Raw genomic sequence first — 20,100 nt, forward strand, 5'->3', positions numbered from 1 at the left:
TAATATTATTTTACCCTAAAAATAATATTTACGTAGTTCACCAAATAATCATAAAAATTTACACAAGTGCTATTTTGAAAATATATATTCTTAATATATATTTTAGCAAGTTTTATTTATAAAAACCCCACCTCCGACACTTAGAAGTTTTGTAATAAAATCGTGGCGAAATTTGTTTGGAAAAACAAGTTAAAAAGATATTCATAACACTTGTTACCAAAAATATCTCCAAGTGTTATATTTTTGTAAAAATTTCGCCAGAGTTTCCTCTGTAACTGGAGGTGGCCACGCTTTCAAGCGTATCATTTTCTTTTATAAATTCAATCAACAATGTTCCCAACATCAATAAACAATGTTTCAACATCAACTAGATCAAAAATATACGTAAATCGCAAACACTTGAACTTGTGGGTTATGTAAAAGTGTGTAGTAACTTTTCAACACCTTTAGTGGATCTTTCAATTTTTATAAATAAAATCGGTTTCTTGAGAATCTTGTTTTTAAAGAAGATGCATCTTTACAACTTCTTGTCAAAAATTACAAAAATAATTCTTTGTTAAAACCTTCGTTACACAAGTGTCTACACACTTGTTGGTTCACAAAAACACTTTTAGTTTATGAAAGATCCGGCTTTAAAACATGATTTCATCATACACTTGGTTCTTCGAAAATACCACTTATAGATCTTTAGATCTACTAGTTTAGAACTCCATTTTACAAAAGATTCACTTTTACACAAGTTCATGGTTATAAGTAGTAGTGTTCTTCATCTAGTCCTTTTCATACTTTTACATACACTAGTTCATGTTCTATGAACATGACTTAGCCGGGTTAGATGACGATCCGAACTACTACTAGTATTAAACAACATAAAAGAATCATAACAAAACAAGTTTTATGAGTTTTACACTAATATTCATTCATTAACCACCATGTTTATTATTTTTAGTAGACTTTAAACTTTGATCTTGTATGTTCATGATTTTTAACCGACAAATCTCTTATTAACCACTCTAGACAAGATCAAGAAGGTGTTTAGAGTCACTTACTACTAGCTCGAGGCTAGGGAAGAAACTAGGCGAAAAACGGGTGGTTAATAGCAACGTAGTGAGGTCCTTGGCAATCTGTAAGCACCGAGCTTCCTTGTACGAGATCCTTCACACTTGAATGTATGTAGAATGGTTTGATTGAAATCGAAAGGTGGTGGTGCTTGGGGCTTGGTTCTCGGCCGTAAGTTCAAGAGGGAGATAGAGTGGAGTTGATTTTTGTGAAGTGAATAATGTTAAGTGTTTATCCTTTGATCCATTTTATAGACCATCCATCATACTTAACCTTTGGTCAACGTGCTTAGTAGATATTAAGCACAAGAATAAAATATTCAAAGTTGTGTAAGGGTATGTCCCCTAAGGGACCGAATTTGTTGGGGGGAATGGGGGGTTTGGGTTGGTTTCTAACTAGATGATTAGTATCTAGTTTGTTAATTAGGTAATCAAATTAATTATTAGAGTGTTATATAATATAACGGGTGTTAGGGTATTCGGGGACCCTAACTGGCTCAGAAAAAGAAAAACAATGTCAATGACAATATTTTTATGTCCCGGGTTAAGTCCGGTCGTTCGGTTGGATACTGATCCGTTAAAGTGCTTAATAAGCATTTAAAGTGTCGTTAATATTATTTTTAGTGACACAAAGAATTCCCGACACTTTGGAAAGTGTCTAGTATTATTTTTCCCATGTTTTTGCACTTTACTAGTTTGCCAAAATGCTGAATTTTATATTAAAGTGCGGGATTTTGTGTTTAAATCATGGTTTAGGCACATCCGGTCACTATAACTATCACCTAGTTACGCCGTTCTACAACCCTCATTTCCCTACACTCTCTACAGGTGTAGTAAACTATCTCTGGCTCATACAGGCCTTAGAGGCAATGTCTGCCTGATGCTGGCTATATCAGCATGTTTAATGGGTTATCCGTTCATTGTGCTACTGTGCTTTTGTGGATCAAGTTTGTCACTAAAGTTCTTGTGTAAGTAAATGGAGTGACAGCTAATAAAGTATGATGCAAGTATGTGTATGTATCAGTATTCAAGTAGCAGTTTATCCACAATTTTAAGCAAGCACAGTAATTAAGCAGTAATTAAATATTAATTAAGTCGTACGAATACCTGATTCGGTGAGGGTTGTCACAAAAAATGCTTCCTATTTATAGTTTTTGGTTATAAATCTGATCAAGACATGTGTTTGGAGACATCTTGGGATGATTACACATGTCCTAGCAGCTGTCCTAATTGGTTTGGAGTCCAAGGAATCGATTAGGATTGGTTTAGAAGTGTTTTGAGTGATCATCAAGCAAAAATAAAAGAAAATACCCAGATACAGGCCACGCGGCCCGCGTAAGGAATGGCCCAAGCTTTACGCGGCCCGCCTGAGGGTCAGGTTCAAACAACAAGTTTGGCAGTTAGGCAGTTTCAGTCCCTGCACACTATAACTTGCATTTTCGACGTAGTTAACCTCCGTTAAGCCATTTTCAAGGCTCTACAAGGATGTCAAAGTATAGGGGACTTAAAACATCCTTGAAAATATCACGGATGTCGGTTCGTTTGGTCGTATGGTCACGTTATTTGTCGAATTACGACGAAACACGCACGGACGCGAAAAACGATCCAAATTACGCAACGAATGGAAATTTATCAAGCCAAACACTAAAATAAAATATTTTAGTGCTTACATAAATTTTTGGATGCACGTATTATTCAGAACGTATGATATGCGCGGAAATGCAAACTTATGCACTTTTTCACGCTTTTAGTCCCTGTTGAGCAAATAAGTTTATTCTTGCGCACCAAACACCTCTAAGCCTATTTCTAAGCTATGTAAAGGATATTTAGGGCATGTTTAACTTATGATCATATTCCGGAAGGTTCAATACCATACGAAGCGGTATATTTTTGCAGTTGACGCAATTAGTCCTTTAATTGCACAAAGTAGCGCGAAAAGTCATTTAATTATATCCAAGCCTTCCATGGCTCATAATGGGTATTCCCAAGCATGTGTTTAATTGTTACTACGCTCTCATTTGCTTAAATGGTCACCGAAAGGCGTAGATTCAAAAGTTGACGCTTTTGGTCCCTCTAATGCGCAAACTTGCGCATATCATCGTTTAATAGCATCGAAGCCTTATCTAGCCCATGTTAGGCATTCTTGAGAGTATTATAATACATCGTGATGCTTCGGGTTCGTTAAAAGGTCATTCAGAGGTATAATTAAACATGTTGACGCTTTTAACCCCTCTAACTTTCAAACTTGCGCGTAACTTCACTTAGTGGCATAAAAGCCTTGCATAGCCAATATTAGGCATTGCCGAGAATATGATGAAACATAATGAAGCTCTCGGTTTGTTAAAAGGTCACTCAGAGGTAAGAATTAATATGTTGACACTTTTAACCCTTCGACGCGCAAACTTTCACATAATTACACAAACGGCTCCTCTCGTCCAACAAGTGGCTCATTTGAGAATACGGACACCGTATAAGGTCAATCAGAGGCCTAGTTTAGGCATGTTGACACTTTCAGTCCTTCTATAATCAAGGTTTTCGATTGTTGACAAAATTAGTCCCTCATAGTCAACGTTTGACTTTATTAGGGTTCATTACACGTGTCACCACATCATTGAACACGATTTTTCGAGGTGTTACAGTGGTGGCAGTGGTTGGTAGTGGCGGCGACGGTGGTAGTGGTTGGTGGCGGCGATGGTTGGAAACGACGGTGGTGGTTGGTGGCGGTGGTGGCGGGTGGGTGGCGGCGGCGATAGGCGTCAGTGGTGGGGGTGGTAGTGAGTGGTGGCGAAGGTGGTGGGTTGTGGTTTTGTTAATGAAGGGTGCAAGAGGGGATGAAATGAAAAAAAATAATATGGGGGTGGATGGAATGATTTTGAGGGGATGGAATGACTTATGGAATGGGTGATTCCATTCCCTTGACTAACCAAACACCATTTTCTTCATTCCCTCGTAATAACTCATTCCATTCTGCATCTCATTGCTTCTTAACAAACATTACCTAAGATAGTGTTGATATGTAGGATTGAGAGGCGAAATGGAATGGTCTATTACGAGGATATGAAAAACATATGTATGGTTAGTCAAGGTAAGGAATTATGATTATCCATTACATAAGACATTCCATTCCCTCTAAAAACCTCAAATTCATTCCATTCATCCAATTGTTTTTTCTCATTCCATCTCTCTCTCATACTTCATCAGCACCCCCCACCACCACTACCCACCGCCACCACCACCACCACCCGCTGCCACCCTCGACTCCGTCGATCATCGCCATTGGCGCCACCACCGCCATCCACCGATGTCGCCACCACCCATTGTCGACACCCCCACCGCCATAGACCATCGTTGCAATCCACCACCACCTACTGTCGCCACCACCCACTGCTCCCCAACTATCGCCACCGACAGCAGCCACCCACTACGACCATTGTCACCACCCACTACCGTCACCCACCACCGATTTTGTTCCTTCCTCTTTTCATGCATACCAAACAACAAAATATTATGATTCATTCCATTCCTGCATGGTAATAAAAAAAGTCCATGGAATAGTAATGATCAATTTCATTTCTTTTCCATTTCATTACCCAATACCTAACATACCCTAACTTTGTTTTTGTTATTAACCGCAATATCTTCGTAACCAAAAAAATGTTAGATTAAATATAGATTATTATATTTAAAATATGGCCATTATAATCATTCATATAATATTGTAAGTTGATATAGACACTTTTATGTATTATAAGCGTTAATATAGAACCTAATTCTCGTATTTTTCTTGATCATCATCTGTACTGTAATAAGAACGTGTTGTTATGAAGTTCTGCAATTAGCCTAAATGTATGAGTAATTAAAGTTAATTTAAAGTTTAACAAAGCCCCAAAGTACAATGGATTTGCAAACGGTGAATGTAGAAAATTTATGTGTTATGTAACAATGATATACACGAGACTAACGTTGCTGACAACATGGTTAGGGTTTAGAAGTCCATAAATTGCCTAATATGCTTGGTTTAAAGTGGAATAATAGGTCATGAGTGGAATTTAGTTTAATATATGGAGAAGCCCTAATTGGTAGTTTCTGTCTAAATTGTCTGGTATTTGCATACGTTGTAGACCTTTAACGATTTTAAAAGATTCTAGGCACCACTAATTATCAAATATTATTTTATTTAGTAAAATTTTGATGGAATTAGTGGGAAAATAATAAACCTCAGTTTTATGATTTATATGAGCAATGGAAGGTGCAAAACTTTTATAAAGATAACTGGAATTTTATAAAAGATGTAAGTAATGTTTAAAAAAAATACATAAAGCCTTCCCTAAACCCTCTAATTTCGGCCAAGGGTGGGTCCCATCCACCAAAAGAAAAATCAAAAACTTATTAATCATTTCAACCTTCACTTAAAACCAGTCCCCATTAGGCTACTGGGTATGGGGACCGTCCCCGAAGCATCCAGGAAAGGCGTCGCCCACTACACCATGCCGCCCTCTCCGTCCCCCTCTTCAACGTCGAGAACAAGACGTTGAAGCCGGTCCATGTGAAGACAAAAAACGTGGGGATCGAGGCTATTTTTGACCATTAAATAAAAAAAGGAACGTAGGGCATGGCATAAATTTGTGTGTGAAACATAAAATTGGATGATTATAGGGTTTGTTTTCATGATGATGGTTGAAGATTAAGTGAGAATTGAGAAGGAATTTACCATGGTTGCTAGTTTGAGGAGGAAGAAGCCGATTTGCTGGTTTGAGGAGGAAGAAGCCGATTCCTAAAAAACCCCTAAATATGGTTAAATATAAATTATTGATTTGGGTTTGGGTGAAACAAGTGTGAGCCCAATTCAGAAAACACTTTTCTGCAAGCTACTGGGCTTATAGATTATATTAGGTCATTACTTAGTAAGTTTTAGATTACTTGTAAATCCTGATTTTATCACCAATGTATTTTCAACCCGGTTTTATCACCAATGTATTTTCAACCCGGTTTAGTTAACAAAATCCACAAGAACAAGATGTTTAGTGCTGTTGGGAGCAGTGGAAGTTAGCGGCAGGTATGTCTTGGAATGGTGCAAATGGGTTCCATCCAAATGTAATCTATTTATTTGGAGATCGGAAATGAACAGAATCCCAACCTCGGAAGTGCTATGTAGGAGGGGGATTGTGGTTGGGGACGGTTTGTGTCCCCTCTGCAAATCTGAGCCCGAGACGGTGGAGCATCTTTTTACTTCGTGCGGTGTTGCCGTGGTTCTATGGCAAAAGATCAGTCGATGGTGTCGCATTCCCCCCATTTACGCCTTTTACTTTAGAGACATTTTGGAGATTCACAAAGCGGGAAATATCAGAGTTGGGGAGAAGCTGGTTATCCAAGGTATCATAGTTGTTGCCTGTTGGTGCTTGTGGATGGCTCGGAACAGGGCTTTATTTTTGGCAGCCGAAGTCAAGGTGGATAACATCTTTAGCGAAGTTAAATCGTTAGGATTTTTATGGTATAGACATAGATCGAGGAACAATCATATCTCATGGTTGGATTGATGTAATTTTGCTTTCTTGTAAGGTGTTGTTTGTTTTGTCCACGGCTCGGTTTTCGTGCTCGGGTTGGTTTTAATGAAGTTCTCGTTTAAAAAAATGGGTTCAAAGAGGTATAGTGGTTTTTTAAATGGAGTATGAACTAGTTAAGGTCCAAGTCACACAAAAGAGAACTATGGGGACCCAAATGTAATTAGTTTTGATTAAAACTAGTTAGATGGGAAACGTTAGGTTATTATCGACCTAGGGGTGCGACATCAGAGAGATGGAACATGAGAAGGAGAGAGACGTCGAAAGGGAGAGCTCAAGGAATCGGGTGGTGGCTGACGTTGTCGAGTGAGATCGGAAAGAGTGAGGCCATAGATCGGAAAGAGCGAGGCGGGGTCCGATTGGGATCGTGTTAGACCCAGTCGAGTGGCGGTGGTTGTGTGGGGCGATAGACAATGGTTTAGTGGTGACCAGGTGGTAGCGGGCTGCTGGCAACCATGAGGTGGCTCGGCGATGGCTCGGGATCAGGGCCGGCCCATGGGCCAGTGTACTCAAGCTAGGGCTTTAGGCCACAAAATTTATAGGGCCTCCAATAATTTTTTTATTATACAGCCTATATTTGGATTGGGCCTTAAAACAAATCAGGCATGAATATTGGGCCGCTAGGTATAACAAGCAACAAAACACACGCGTGAATTAAGTCTGAAAACTTGGAATTAGAACGTTTAGGAATCAGAACGTACTCGAAACTTGGAAAGGCCGCACCGCACGGACTCCCAATCACAGGCAAGAATCAAGATGTAATCGGCGGATTCGGCACGACGTTTGGGAAGAATCAAGATGTAATCAAGATGGATTTCGAATGATGGTCTTATAGATGCTAGATTGTAGCGCCGGTTCACACTTCACAGGCAAGATTTAATCGCCGTATAACGTCTTTTTTATTCAGGTTTCTTGGTTCTTCAGTTTACAATATATATAGTTGATTTTGCAAAATTGAATCAAGTCATTTGTTCTTCTAAACTGAATAAGTCATAGTTGATTTTGCAAAATTGTTTTTGTTCTTGTTCTGAGTTCTACTGACAATCAAATTCGGTTTGTGAGGAGGGTTTTTGTCAAATAGTCTTTTATCAAGACATTAGGTTTGTGAATGGGTACAACAGGTATGTTTTTCATTCTTAATTGTACAGCTAGTGTTTTTTTTTTTTTTTTAAGGCCTCAATTTTGTACTTCACCTAAGGCCACCAAAATGGTTGAGCCGGCCCTGCTTGGGATTTCCAAGGTTTGAAACGTAAATAACATATTTAGACACAAATAAACTATGCAATTCTAATGCTTCGTCAACCTATTACAACGATGCGTCTTAAACCAGTAAAATTAACATGCACAACTAAGTTCACCCTAAAATAGTTGAAAGTTTGCTTCACACTCAAAACAACCTTTGTATAAAAACCTAGGAGTATATGAATGAATGAATGAGAAAAGAACACGTCACATGAGAAGAACTTAGTTTGGAACGAATGTTTGGCAATACCTTTATTAAGAGGTCTAAATCCTCACCAAGTCTTTAGGTAAGTGTCAAGGCACATGTTTAATGTTTTGTCTCTCCTAAACAATTTTTTTTTTGTCTTGTTATACTAGTTTTTTTCTTCTAAGCTAACATGTTAACACCCTAAAGATAACATTTTAAATTCCTAATAAGTTGAAACTCATATCATTATCTAAAAGTCCTACATAAATCTAACAAAATTAATTGTTGTGTTTCCTCTTTACTTAAGACACTTTAAAGGTGTTTTTATTGCAATTGTTCTTTTTATATCAATATTCAAGTTGATAATTAGTATTACTATACGAATAAGAGAAAACTATATTTTTACGTAACATACTTTATATAGTTTTGCAATTTAACTTGCTCTTTGATATTTTTATCCGTTAAGTAATTAAATTTTCTTTAATGCACCTAGTAATGACATGTATTTCACTAATTGGTTTAAGACTACACGGTGTAGAGGGGCTTGAAGGAAGGGCGTAGAGCGACATGTGTCAACCACGTCAGCATGATGGTATGGAGAAAAAAGCACGAGGTGAGAAAGTGGCGTGGAAGAGAATAAAAAAATTTAAAAAATAAACATCAACCAATCAAAACAAACCTAAACTACACGCACCAATCAAGAGTCTCCACCTCACCCGCACATTTGCCTCCACACCAGTGGAAATCCTCAACCCCAAGCACAACGCCGTTCACAACGTGGGGCACGGGATGGTTTTGTGGGCGTGGACTGACAACAACATCGTGTTTCTACGCCTATACCGTGTGGTCTAATACAAGATAAAACCATGAAAGCAAACACTATCCTGATAGTATCATAGCTCTATCTATACTCATATTAAAGTAAACTCACGTTCAAATCATATACAATTCAACAATCACACATTCACTTTTGTTTATGTCTTAAGATTGTGTTTTCAACAAATTGCATATGTAGATGCATGTTTTATTTAAAGAAAATACAAGAACTAGCAAGGAGCTAGTCGTACGACAAACTCATGGACAAGAGAATTTTAAAATTACAAACATATTGAAACTGAACTCGTTGGAGTTTAGTTTGGATATATTTTTAACCTTAAGAAACCGATTGTCGTGATCTTCTCCAAAATTCCCAAAACAAAAAAAAATCTTTCTTGAAAGCACCATGTTGTTGCGAGCTCTCCAAATTGACCAACAAGCTATGAGAATCACCGATTACACCATTTTCCTTTTTAAATCATTACATTGAACATGCATATGTATCCCCATCAACTCTCAATTAAACAATGAAAGCATAGACAGGAGAAATCTTAAACCGTTTCATTGAACATGTCTATGTACATGTATTATCATTTTATTTTATAGAGTAAATTGCCATTTTGGTCCCTGAGATTTGGCCAGTTTTGCCACTTTAGTCCAAAATTCAAACCTTTTGCTATTTTGGTCCCTGTGGTTTCAGTTTTAATGCCATTTTGGTCCAAATCTCAAATCAGGTCAGATTTCTAAAACAAAACCTGATTTTTGTCCTTTTCCTCAGGGGCATTTTGGTCATTTTAAGAAATAATATATATAAATAAAATAAAAAAACCCTCAAAAAAACTCTGCACACTCTTTCTTGACTCATCTCTCTCTCTAAAAACCCCAATCTCTCTCTCTCTCTCTCTCTCTCTAAAAACCCCTCTCTCTCTTCTCTCTCTCTAACACCACCATGAACTCCACCACCGCCACATAAACCAGTCGAATCACTCACCAACGCGGTTTCAAATACCCGATCACCCTCTAACGACATTACCTCAGCTTCACTTTCTTGAAATCCATCATCTTGAACAACATGATTACAGTCATGGTTGTTAACAGGATCTTGAACCGAACTAACTGAACTCGTGTTCTCCGCCATAATTTGTTGTATCCCAGTAATTATCACAAGAGTCTCCTCCATACTCAGGGTTTTACGCAACGAATTACCTAAATCCAATGGCACTATCACCGCCGGAAGCATCGATCTCGAATTACAACTACGTAAACCTAATTTACGAAGCATCGATTCGTTCAGATCTACGATGACGCGTACCTTAGATTGATCCACCAATGGCGAATTTGAGAGTCCGAATACCATGATTTGATTCGAATAATGTGTGATTTTGTGATTATGTTTGTGGGATTTTGAGTTGTTGTGGTTTCCTCTGTCGCCGCCACCCATAAAAGCACAAATATAACTCGGATCTGTCGTGCCGGTGACTTCTCTCCGGTGCCGGTGACTTCTCTCTGGTCTCCACTGCACACACACTCTCTCTCTCTCTAACTGTTCACCGGAGAAACTAAACCCTCTGTTTCTCTCTCTCGACCGACTTCCGGTGATTTCAAATCTCAAACCTTTTAGTGATGCACATGTCGTTATCAGAAGAACAGTTGTTTTTTAGGCTGAAGGGTAGTGGTGGGAGGTTGCGACTGTGGGTATTGGTGGTGGAGGTGGTCGTGGTAGGTGGTGGTTGTGGGTGAAGAGAAAGAAGACGGAGGGTTGAATGTGTGATACAGAGAGAGAGAGTCAGAGATGAGAGTGTATAAATATATATATTTATTTTATTTATATAATGCAAAATGACCAAAATACCCCTGAGGAAAAGGACAAAAATCGGGTTTTTTTTGTTTTTTTTTAAATCTGACCTGATTTCAGATTTGGACCAAAATGACAATAAAACTAAAACCATAGGGACCAAAATGGCAAAATGTTTGAAATTTGGACAAAAGTGGCAAAACTGGCCAAACCTCAGAGACCAAAATGACAGTTTACTCTATTTTATTTTATATAATAACAAATGATGAAGCCTCTTATGAATAGTAATTTTTTTATCTTTTATGGTTGCTAACTTGTAGTGGTTTTTTTTCTTTTATTATTTTTAGCATGTAGTGAGTTTGTTTGTGTTTACGTCGGTTTGAGATATAAGTTTGCGTTTGTTTCTGTATATGCTTTATAGATCACGTTACGGTATAGATTCTCGTTTTTGTTTTACGATTTTTCTTGGTTTTGTTCGTCGTTTGCTTACTACTTAGCACGGTTTTACGATCACGACGAACGCAATGCCGTGGTCAATATCAGTACATGTGCTGAATTCGTTTTTATAATTTTTCTCAACGTGCCAGTATAAAATTCGTTGAACACAAGGTTATATTCGTAATATTTTTTTTTGTATTATAAGCTATATCAAGTGCACGTACCATGCCAGTACTGTAATGAACCGAACCTATACCAACCAGACAACAACGGTATTGATACATATATTTGTTTTTATGTTTTCTAATCGATGAAAAAGATGTGTCGATTGCTATGCAAATCTCGAACCGGAAAGCATAGACGCCTAGACGGAAGGAAGAAACCGACCAATACGAAACTAATTAACCGGCTTTCAATAACATTGGTATCTTCCGGCATATTCCAAAAAATCTTTCAATAAAAGCCAAAAGTCGTAAGAATCTTGAGACAAAAGAAAATATTTCCACGTAATCACCATCCAATAAAAAAACTGCCTAGTGAACAAAGAATTACAAGAAACGTGTTGCATACGCCACTGAAAACCATTACCATTTATTTAAAAATAATATTTACAAAGGAACAATAATAATACACATGTGTAAAATAATATTTACAAAGGAACAATAATAATACACATTACAAATATATGTGTATATGTTTTTTCTAATTTAAACCTTATATTTATATTTACCCTTAGTTAAAAATTTACGAATTTGCCTATGTTTGAAATTATAATTTTGCTCTAACTCAAAATTACTACAGTAGTGCTATTGTTTTAGCCTAGTTAGGTGATTGCTACCTACCTGACACTTTCCTATTGCCCGGACAAATTACGCTTTTACCCCCAATTAAAAATTTACGAATTTACCCCATGTTCATAATTACGATTTTGCCCATAGCTTAAAATTACAGCATTGCCATCGTTTTAGCTTTTAACAAATTACGATTTTACCACAGTTCAAAATTACAATTTTGCCCCAGTTCATAATTGCAGTCTTGCCATTGTTTTAGTTTTTAGCTTCAATTAGTTGACTTGATTTAATTTTTATTCGTGTCAGACATCTACACTCGCTCATTGACCCTGACAAATTACAACTTTACCCTCAGCTCAAAATTACAGACTTGCAATCGTTTTAGTTTTTTATTTCTAACAAAACTATAATAATGTTTTTTAATTGGTTGATAAATATTCCATCTAACGGCTAACCCGACTAACCCCACAACGCTGGGCATAAAACTAGTTACATATATACACATGCGTATATGTTTTTTTATTTAAACCTTATATATACACAACGTGACACAAAAAAACTATAAAAAAAAACCGATGATGAATTTCCGGCCACCGGAATCTCCCGATTCACCGGCGACGGTAACAGCGGAGAAAGCAATATCATTCATATCAAAAGGATGGAGAGAAGTGAAAGATTCAACAAAAGCAGACATCCGATTAATGAAAGCCAGAGCGAATTCGTTCAAAAACCTAGCGTCTTCATTCGACCGTGAGTTCGAGAACTTTCTCAGATCATCATGTTCGGTTCCGGTGCCTGTAACGTCGTCGTTTCACGGTTCCGATAGTGGTGGAGTGTTGAACAAGTGGAGCCCCAGCGCGAAGTTACGGATTGATTTGAAGGAGATAAAGCAGGCGATTGTTTCGGAAGTTGAGTTTAATGAACGTGAAGGATTTAGGGTTTTTAAATCCAGTTCTTCATTGGAGGTTTTTGAAGGGATTAAGAACAGTGAGTTTCTTATGAAAGTTAAATCCAGTCTGGTTAGTTTTCATATTCCAAGTTATCTTATTGTTCTTGTTAACCTAAACTAGGGGTGTGAGTCTCTAACACCACGCGAACATAACACGAAATTCGCGGGTTTGGGTTTAGTCTAAATGGGTTCGGGTCAGTTTTTTAATCCGCGAACTCCCGTTTAGCTAATAGGGTCGGGTTGACAGGTTGACCCGTTTACCCATTTATATTAGGAGTGTGAATTTCTAACACGACACGAACCTGTTTGGGTTTAGTCTAAATGGGTTCGGGTCAGTTTCAGGTTGAACCCATGAACCCGTTTAGCTTAACGGGTCGGGTTGGCGGGTTGACATGTTTAACCCATTTATATTATATTGTGTTTTCTTTACAGTATGGTTTATGTAACGAATTAAATTGGGTGTGTAATTTATTCCATAATTATAACTTAAAAAGAGAAATTTACAAGATTTTATAATTTCAATTTAATTGTATTATATACACATTTGTGTTTTTTCGGAGTAAATTGTAATATTAATATATTAGATTATGGAAAAAAAAATTAAAAAATTCGGGTTAAACGGGTCGTGTTCGGGTCAACCCGTGAATGTTCAAGTCGTGTTCGGGTTCATATGTATGGCACGATTTTCGGGTTTGGGTTTGTCTAAAATTTTCAGGTTCGGGTCAGGTTGAACTCGCCAACCCGCGAACACAACCCGTTTAGCACCCCTAACTGAACACGATCCGTTTATCTATTATAATGAAGTTTGTTTGTTAGTTATTATTCTATCTACTATACTAAAGTGCACAAAGTGCGCGTGGTCCGTCTCGCGATATTAAGGTGTGTAATTGTGACAAAATCTTAACGAGGTTGAGGGTCAGAGTATCGGGATGACGTAGAATTAGATATAGATTAGATTGCTGTTCAGAATAATAAATATATTATTCCATCTCTAGTTTCCGGTTTGAATTTTTGCATAATTATTAATGGTTTGTCATTACACCGCTAAACCAACCAATCACATCATTTTTATTTAATTTTTGGTTAAACCACTAAAGCTAGTTATCGTGTAGTTTAGTTATTGTGTCTTTGTCTACATGGCAGTGATGTGACAGTAGTCATAGCACTTTTTAGTTAGTCCGCTACATATTATTAGTCAATACTGTTTTTCAGTTCTTTTGAATTTTTTTTGGTTTATCCATCTTGCAGAAATCAATTTGCAAGGAACCAGACAATTCAAAGGACATTCCACCATTGGATATGCCAGAACTTCTGGCATATTTGGTTAGGCAATCAGGACCATTTTTAGATCAGTTAGGTGTTAAAAAAGGTAATTAATTAATTTTTATTTGATTATTTTTATTGATATTCTGTTTTAAATTCTTAAACATGTATTATGCTTATATGATACAGATGTTTCTGACAAAATAATTCAAAGTTTATGCACCAAAAGGAAAAATCAACTTCAGTTAACCCCTATTTACGCCCACGAATCTTTCAACCCCGAAAACGACACCAGAATCGATGATCTGGATTCAAGAATCGCTAGTGTTCTTCATAGCACAGGACACCATTACGAAACTGGTGTTACTCGTCACGAAGTTACTAATGGAAAAAGGCATGTAGCCATTGTCACAACTGCTAGTCTTCCATGGATGACAGGGACGGCTGTAAATCCTCTGTTTCGCGCAGCGTATTTAGCAAAATCGAGAAAACAAAGCATCACACTATTGGTTCCTTGGCTCACAAGAAAAGATCAGGAGTTAGTTTATCCGAACAACATTACTTTCACTTCACCAGAAGAACAAGAAGTTTATATACGTAGCTGGCTTGAGGAACGAGTCGGGTTTAAAACGGATTTCAAAATTTCCTTCTATCCTGGAAAGGTAAATTTCGTTTTCGAAAAAGGGTAAGTGAATAAAAAGACTCAATACTGTCAAGAAAAAGTTATTTAGAGTAATCCGACACGTTTAGTTAATCAAACTATGGACATGATAGCAGACGTGTCGGTAACTTTGACCATGTTGACTTTTTTCTTTATTTATCACTGACCCTGGAAGATTTAAAAGTGCCATTTTGGCCCACTTTTAACATGGTTTTAACTGAGGTCTGTTAAGTCAGGGGCAAAATTGTCATTTCTCACCTCAAGGGCCATTTAAGCAATTATAAAAACAAGTTATTTTTATTTATTTTATATAAAACTCACCCCCAACTAGGGGTGACAATTCTTGACCCGACCCAAACCTGAACCCGACTTGAAAAAAACAGGTTTGGGTCAACTAACACGACCCGTTGTAAAAGAACGGGTCGGGTTCAGGTTGACCCGTATTAAGAACTGGTTGGGTCAGGTTGACAATTATGTTTTTTTTAAATTGCCAATATGGCCCCTGAGGTGAGAAATGACAATTTTGCCCCTGAGTTAACAGACCTCAGTTAACACCATGCTAAAAAGTGGGCCAAAATGGCCTTTTAAACCTTCCAAGGTCCCCCGTGATAAAAAAAACTTTTCAGTCTAAAGTGACAAATCTGGCCAAACCTCAGGGGCCATTTTGGCAGTTTACTCCTTTTGCGGTAATATGATAATTTGTCTATGTGGAACTTTTTAACTGTGAACATAAGACGGTTATGTAACCGCATAACCACTTCCTTTATATCTCGCTATATCTGCTTAAAATTGGTTCTGTAATGAACACTTGAATGCGCTTCTATACTTATACTATGCGTTTATTTGTTACTATTTAGTTTCAAAAGGAGAGACGCAGTATTATACCCGCTGGCGATACATCCAAGTTCATTTCATCTAAGGAAGCTGACATTGCGATTCTTGAAGAACCCGAACATTTAAACTGGTATCATCATGGTAACCGTTGGACTAATAAGTTCAATCATGTCGTCGGTATTGTGCACACGAATTACTTGGAGTATATAAAGCGGGAAAAAAATGGCGCTCTCCAAGCGTTTTTCGTAAAGCATATAAACAATTTGGTTACACGAGCATATTGCGACAAGGTACCGAGTTAATGACTTAATCTATAAACAATATGCTTATAATGAGAGTTTTTGATTTTTTCGATATTATATGTTTAGGTACTTAGACTTTCTGCTGCAACCCAAGATTTACCCAAGTCTGTAATTTGTAACGTCCATGGCGTGAACCCGAAGTTTTTGAAAATCGGGGAGAAAACGGCTGCAGAAAGGGAAAACGGGGGTCAATCGTTCTCGAAAGGAGCCTACTTTTTGGGCAAAATGGTTTGGGCTAAGGGATACCGTGAGTTGATAGATTTATTAGTGAAACAAAAAGATAACCTTGATAACGCGTTCAAGATTGATGTTTATGGTAACGGCGAGGATGCTAATGAAGTACAAAGTACAGCTAAAAAGTTGAACTTGAATGTGACCTTCATGAAAGGCATAGACCATGCTGATGACTCACTTCACAGGTAAATAATTTCATATAAATTTAAATATTAAAAAATACTAAAATTGTTTATTATTATTATTATTTTTTTGGCAGTTACAAAGTGTTTATAAATCCAAGTGTGAGTGATGTGTTATGCACAGCAACAGCTGAAGCACTTGCAATGGGAAAATTTGTAGTTTGTGCAGACCACCCTTCAAATGACTTCTTTAGGTCATTTCCCAACTGTTTAACTTACAATTCGCCACAAGATTTTGTAGACAAAGTCAACTTAGCCATGGACAGTGAGCCACACCCTCTTACGCCTGACCAGCGGTTCAATCTTTCATGGGAAGCAGCCACCCAACGGTTCATGGAGTCTTCTGAGCTTGACAAGATTCTAACCGAGACCAGCCGTTTGACCAGAAAGTCGAATTCAGTTCCTAGTTTGATCGACGGAACCTTAGCTTTCGCACATTATTGTTTTACCGGTAACGAGTTTTTGAGGCTGTGCACCGGGGCGGTACCAGGAACTCGGGATTACAACAAACAACACTCTAGTGATCTTCATCTCTTACCGCCACATGTCGAAAATCCGATTTATGGTTGGTGAAAGTAGGTATATAAGAAACTCTATAACCATATTCTTTATGTACAAAATATGAAATAGTACATTTATAAGCATTAAATGGTAGTTAAGTTAGTATAGCATATATGTTTTTTTGTGGGAACCGTTCGTGGGCTATCGGGTAATTGGGTGTGTATTATGGGTGTAAAAAATCTGGGTTGGGCTTGACGACCCAGAAATAGTACATGTATTGGTTATTCCAAATAGAGTTTGTCTTTAAGATTCGCCATATGTTGTATACGTTCCGCCACGTCCAACTAGTCTTTTAAGCAAATGCACATTTCCACCGCCATCTGAGTGATCCTCATGTTTTCGGATAGATAAAACACTGCCACTAAGAGAGAGCCGATTCCATAGCTACTTTAGAAGCATTAACGCTTAGCAGAGAATGGGCCAGGTGGCTAGGACATGAAAATGGATTCCCTTTCTTTCCACCAAGTCGAATTCCACCTAGTTGGTAGTTAAAAGTTCGGCCCGAGACATGGTTTGTCCAATTCACGAACTAATTTTTGATATTTCATACATCGTTGTCTATTTAAGGCAAAAGCGTCGCGTTACATATTTTTTTAAACCTTCTTTTATATCTTGAATTTCATGAACCCGCGATAAAAAAACACCGTTTCAAATCACCTGATATTTTATTTTTAATTTTTGAATGACGTTAGTAGACAAACAAACATAACTAGTAATTTGGTGATAGAAATTTAATAGAAAAAGAAAAGAGGTATAGAATAAACTATATATGACATAGTAATTTTATAAGCCTTAAATGGTAGTTACGTTAGTTTAGCACATATGACTCTTTGTAGGAACCGTTATGCTTCCACGTGGTCTATCTGGTAATTAGGTGTGTATTAGGGGTTTAAAAGATCCGGTTTGGGCCGGACGATCCAGAAATTGATCTGGCTCAACCACGGCCCGATTAAAAACCGGTTTGGGTCCAACCCGACCCGACACGACACTTTGGTACATATTTTGGATTTTTGTGTTGAGAATCGGTGTCAACCCGAACCGGTGTGAGGCTGCCTAAAAAACTGGTTTGAACCCGATCTGAATCGGTTTGGGTGGGTTGGGGTTTTCATCCCTAAAAATGGTCCTTAACCCAAACGGTTTGAGACCAAATAAAAAAATGGGGCCAGTTTATAAACCGAACCGGTTTGGGCCCAAACTGGGTTCTGTACACCTTTAGTGGGTACTTATGAATGATAATAACATAGGCCCGAATGGATAAAGTCAACAGGCCCAGGATATAATTTATGGAAGTGACTTGGCCCTAAGGGTATAAGGAGTGGTTAAACACTTTAAAGTGACAAAACAAAAAACCGACCAATCAGAGCGCGCCATGTCAATTAGGCAAAAGTGTTTAAACTTTGCTGAAAAGTGTTGGCAATGGTTTAAACACTTGCTGAAGTGGTAAACTTTTATTATTATTATTTTTTTTGTAATAATTTATTTAATATAAATAAATGTAGAAATAAAAAACAATAAAGTTTCATAAATTAAATTAAAAACATCAAAGTTACACTAAATTAAAAAACAATAAAATTACATTAGCATGAAACAATTTAAACTAGTCTTCGTCGGAATCGGCCAAAAGATGGGGTAAATCTTGACTTGCGAGATGATCTATGAGATCGTGTTTGAGTCTCCAATGGGTGTCTTCATTCAACAACTCGCCCAGCACCGTATCGTCTAGAGCCGGCTCGACCGGAGGATCCCGAATGTGCACCGGTGCTATCGCCTTTCCATCGTCTTTCAAAATCATGTTGTGTAAAATAATACACGTGTACACGACATTCCTAATTTTTTTAACCGATCTTGCTCGCATCGGTCGACTCAATACACCCCATTTCCCCTTCAAAACACCAAAAGCCCGTTCGACGTCTTTTCTTGCCGCCTCATGTTGCCTCTTGAATTTCTTTTCGTTTACTTCGTGAGGGTAAGGGATCGACTTCACAAACACGGACCACGAAGGGTAGATTCCATCCACGAGCAAATAACCACGTTTGTATAAATGGTTGTTAACGTAAAATGGACATTTTGGCGCGGTTCCATTTCGTTCCGTTAAAAATAACGGAGATTGTTGTAGAACATTGATATCGTTTTGAGAACCCGGTGGACCGGCAAAAGCATGCCAAAACCATAAGTCTTGAGAAGCAACCGCTTCGAGCATAATAGTCGGGTATCTATGATCTCCTCGCATGTATTGGCCTCGATACTCTGTCGGACAAAAACGCCAAACGAAATGGGTGCAATCAAGGCTACCGAACATACCTGGAAGGTGATGTTTTTCCTCATGAGCTTGGTATAAAAGTGCCATGTCGTGGCTTGTCGGTCTACGTAAGAACTCTGGACCATATATTTTGCAAACCGTGTCACAAAAATATTCTAGGCACTCGCGGGAAGTTCTTTCGGCCATATGCAAGTACTCGTCGTTCTCGTCTGGAGTGTTTCCAGTTGCGAGCTGTTTAATAGCCGATGTCACCTTTTGCAAGGGCGTAAAGCCCTTCCTACCTCGCGCATCGGGGGCCTCTACAAACCACGGGTCGTTCTCTTCCACATCGGACACAATTTTTAGAAACAAACGTTTCGACATACGGAACCTATGCCGAAAGATATCTTCGTTGTACTTCGGGTCTTCGACAAAATAATCCGCCATGAGTGTCTCATGCCCCTCCTCACGTTGACGTTCAATATATCTCCTTCGGTTAGATGTGCCGGTGTCTTGAAGTTTGGCTTCTTCGATGAGATTTTGAAAAAAAAGAATGCTACTATCGGATGAATCGTCGCTACTCATGGGTGGGAACCATAACGGGAGTTCATCCGCCATTTTGTATGGTAAACTTTTAGAAGGAATTGGTGGTATTTTTTGGTTTGTATGAGTATAAACTAGAAAGTATATGGTTAAATGGTTTGTGATATATATATAGTTTAATTTTTTAAATTTTTTTTTTTTTTTTAAACGGTAATATGACCGTTGGAAGGTGGCCCCCCCTTTTCCATTTTGTTTTCCCGAGTCGGCAAAGGGTTACCGTTCTTAAAGTTTTGCCGCGACCAAACTTTGTCGGCGGCAGTGTTTGCCGCACGGCAAACTCGATTGCCGCCCCTTTGCCGCACCCACTCCGTATGCCCTAAGGAATAACTAGCCCAAGTGATCATGATGGGCCTATGTCGAAAATATGTGTAGATTCTAGAGGCA

At 38.0% G+C, this 20,100-nt stretch overlaps 2 protein-coding genes across 2 annotated transcripts; one reads left to right on the forward strand and one right to left on the reverse strand.

Annotated features, from left to right (window-relative positions):
• The first annotated feature begins 12,406 nt into the window (after positions 1 to 12,406).
• LOC110898197 (digalactosyldiacylglycerol synthase 1, chloroplastic) lies at positions 12,407 to 17,121 on the forward strand. Its single transcript, XM_022144956.2, has 6 exons — positions 12,407 to 12,907; positions 14,086 to 14,206; positions 14,290 to 14,762; positions 15,619 to 15,885; positions 15,964 to 16,316; positions 16,391 to 17,121. Exons 1-6 carry the CDS (start codon positions 12,464 to 12,466, stop codon positions 16,884 to 16,886), a joined length of 2,154 nt encoding a protein of 717 aa, XP_022000648.1. The 5' UTR covers positions 12,407 to 12,463; the 3' UTR covers positions 16,887 to 17,121.
• Positions 17,122 to 18,421: 1,300 nt separating this feature from the next.
• LOC110901059 lies at positions 18,422 to 19,615 on the reverse strand. The gene is made up of 2 exons (XM_035981987.1): positions 19,121 to 19,615; positions 18,422 to 18,820 (listed from the first exon to the last, which is right to left on the reverse strand). The coding sequence occupies exons 1-2, from the start codon at positions 19,558 to 19,560 to the stop codon at positions 18,472 to 18,474; spliced, it is 789 nt and encodes a 262-aa protein (XP_035837880.1). The 5' UTR covers positions 19,561 to 19,615; the 3' UTR covers positions 18,422 to 18,471.
• Between the last annotated feature and the right edge of the window lie 485 nt (positions 19,616 to 20,100).

This window comes from Helianthus annuus, chromosome 13 (genome assembly GCF_002127325.2).
Source record: "Helianthus annuus cultivar XRQ/B chromosome 13, HanXRQr2.0-SUNRISE, whole genome shotgun sequence".
Classification (NCBI taxonomy): Eukaryota; Viridiplantae; Streptophyta; class Magnoliopsida; order Asterales; family Asteraceae; genus Helianthus; species Helianthus annuus.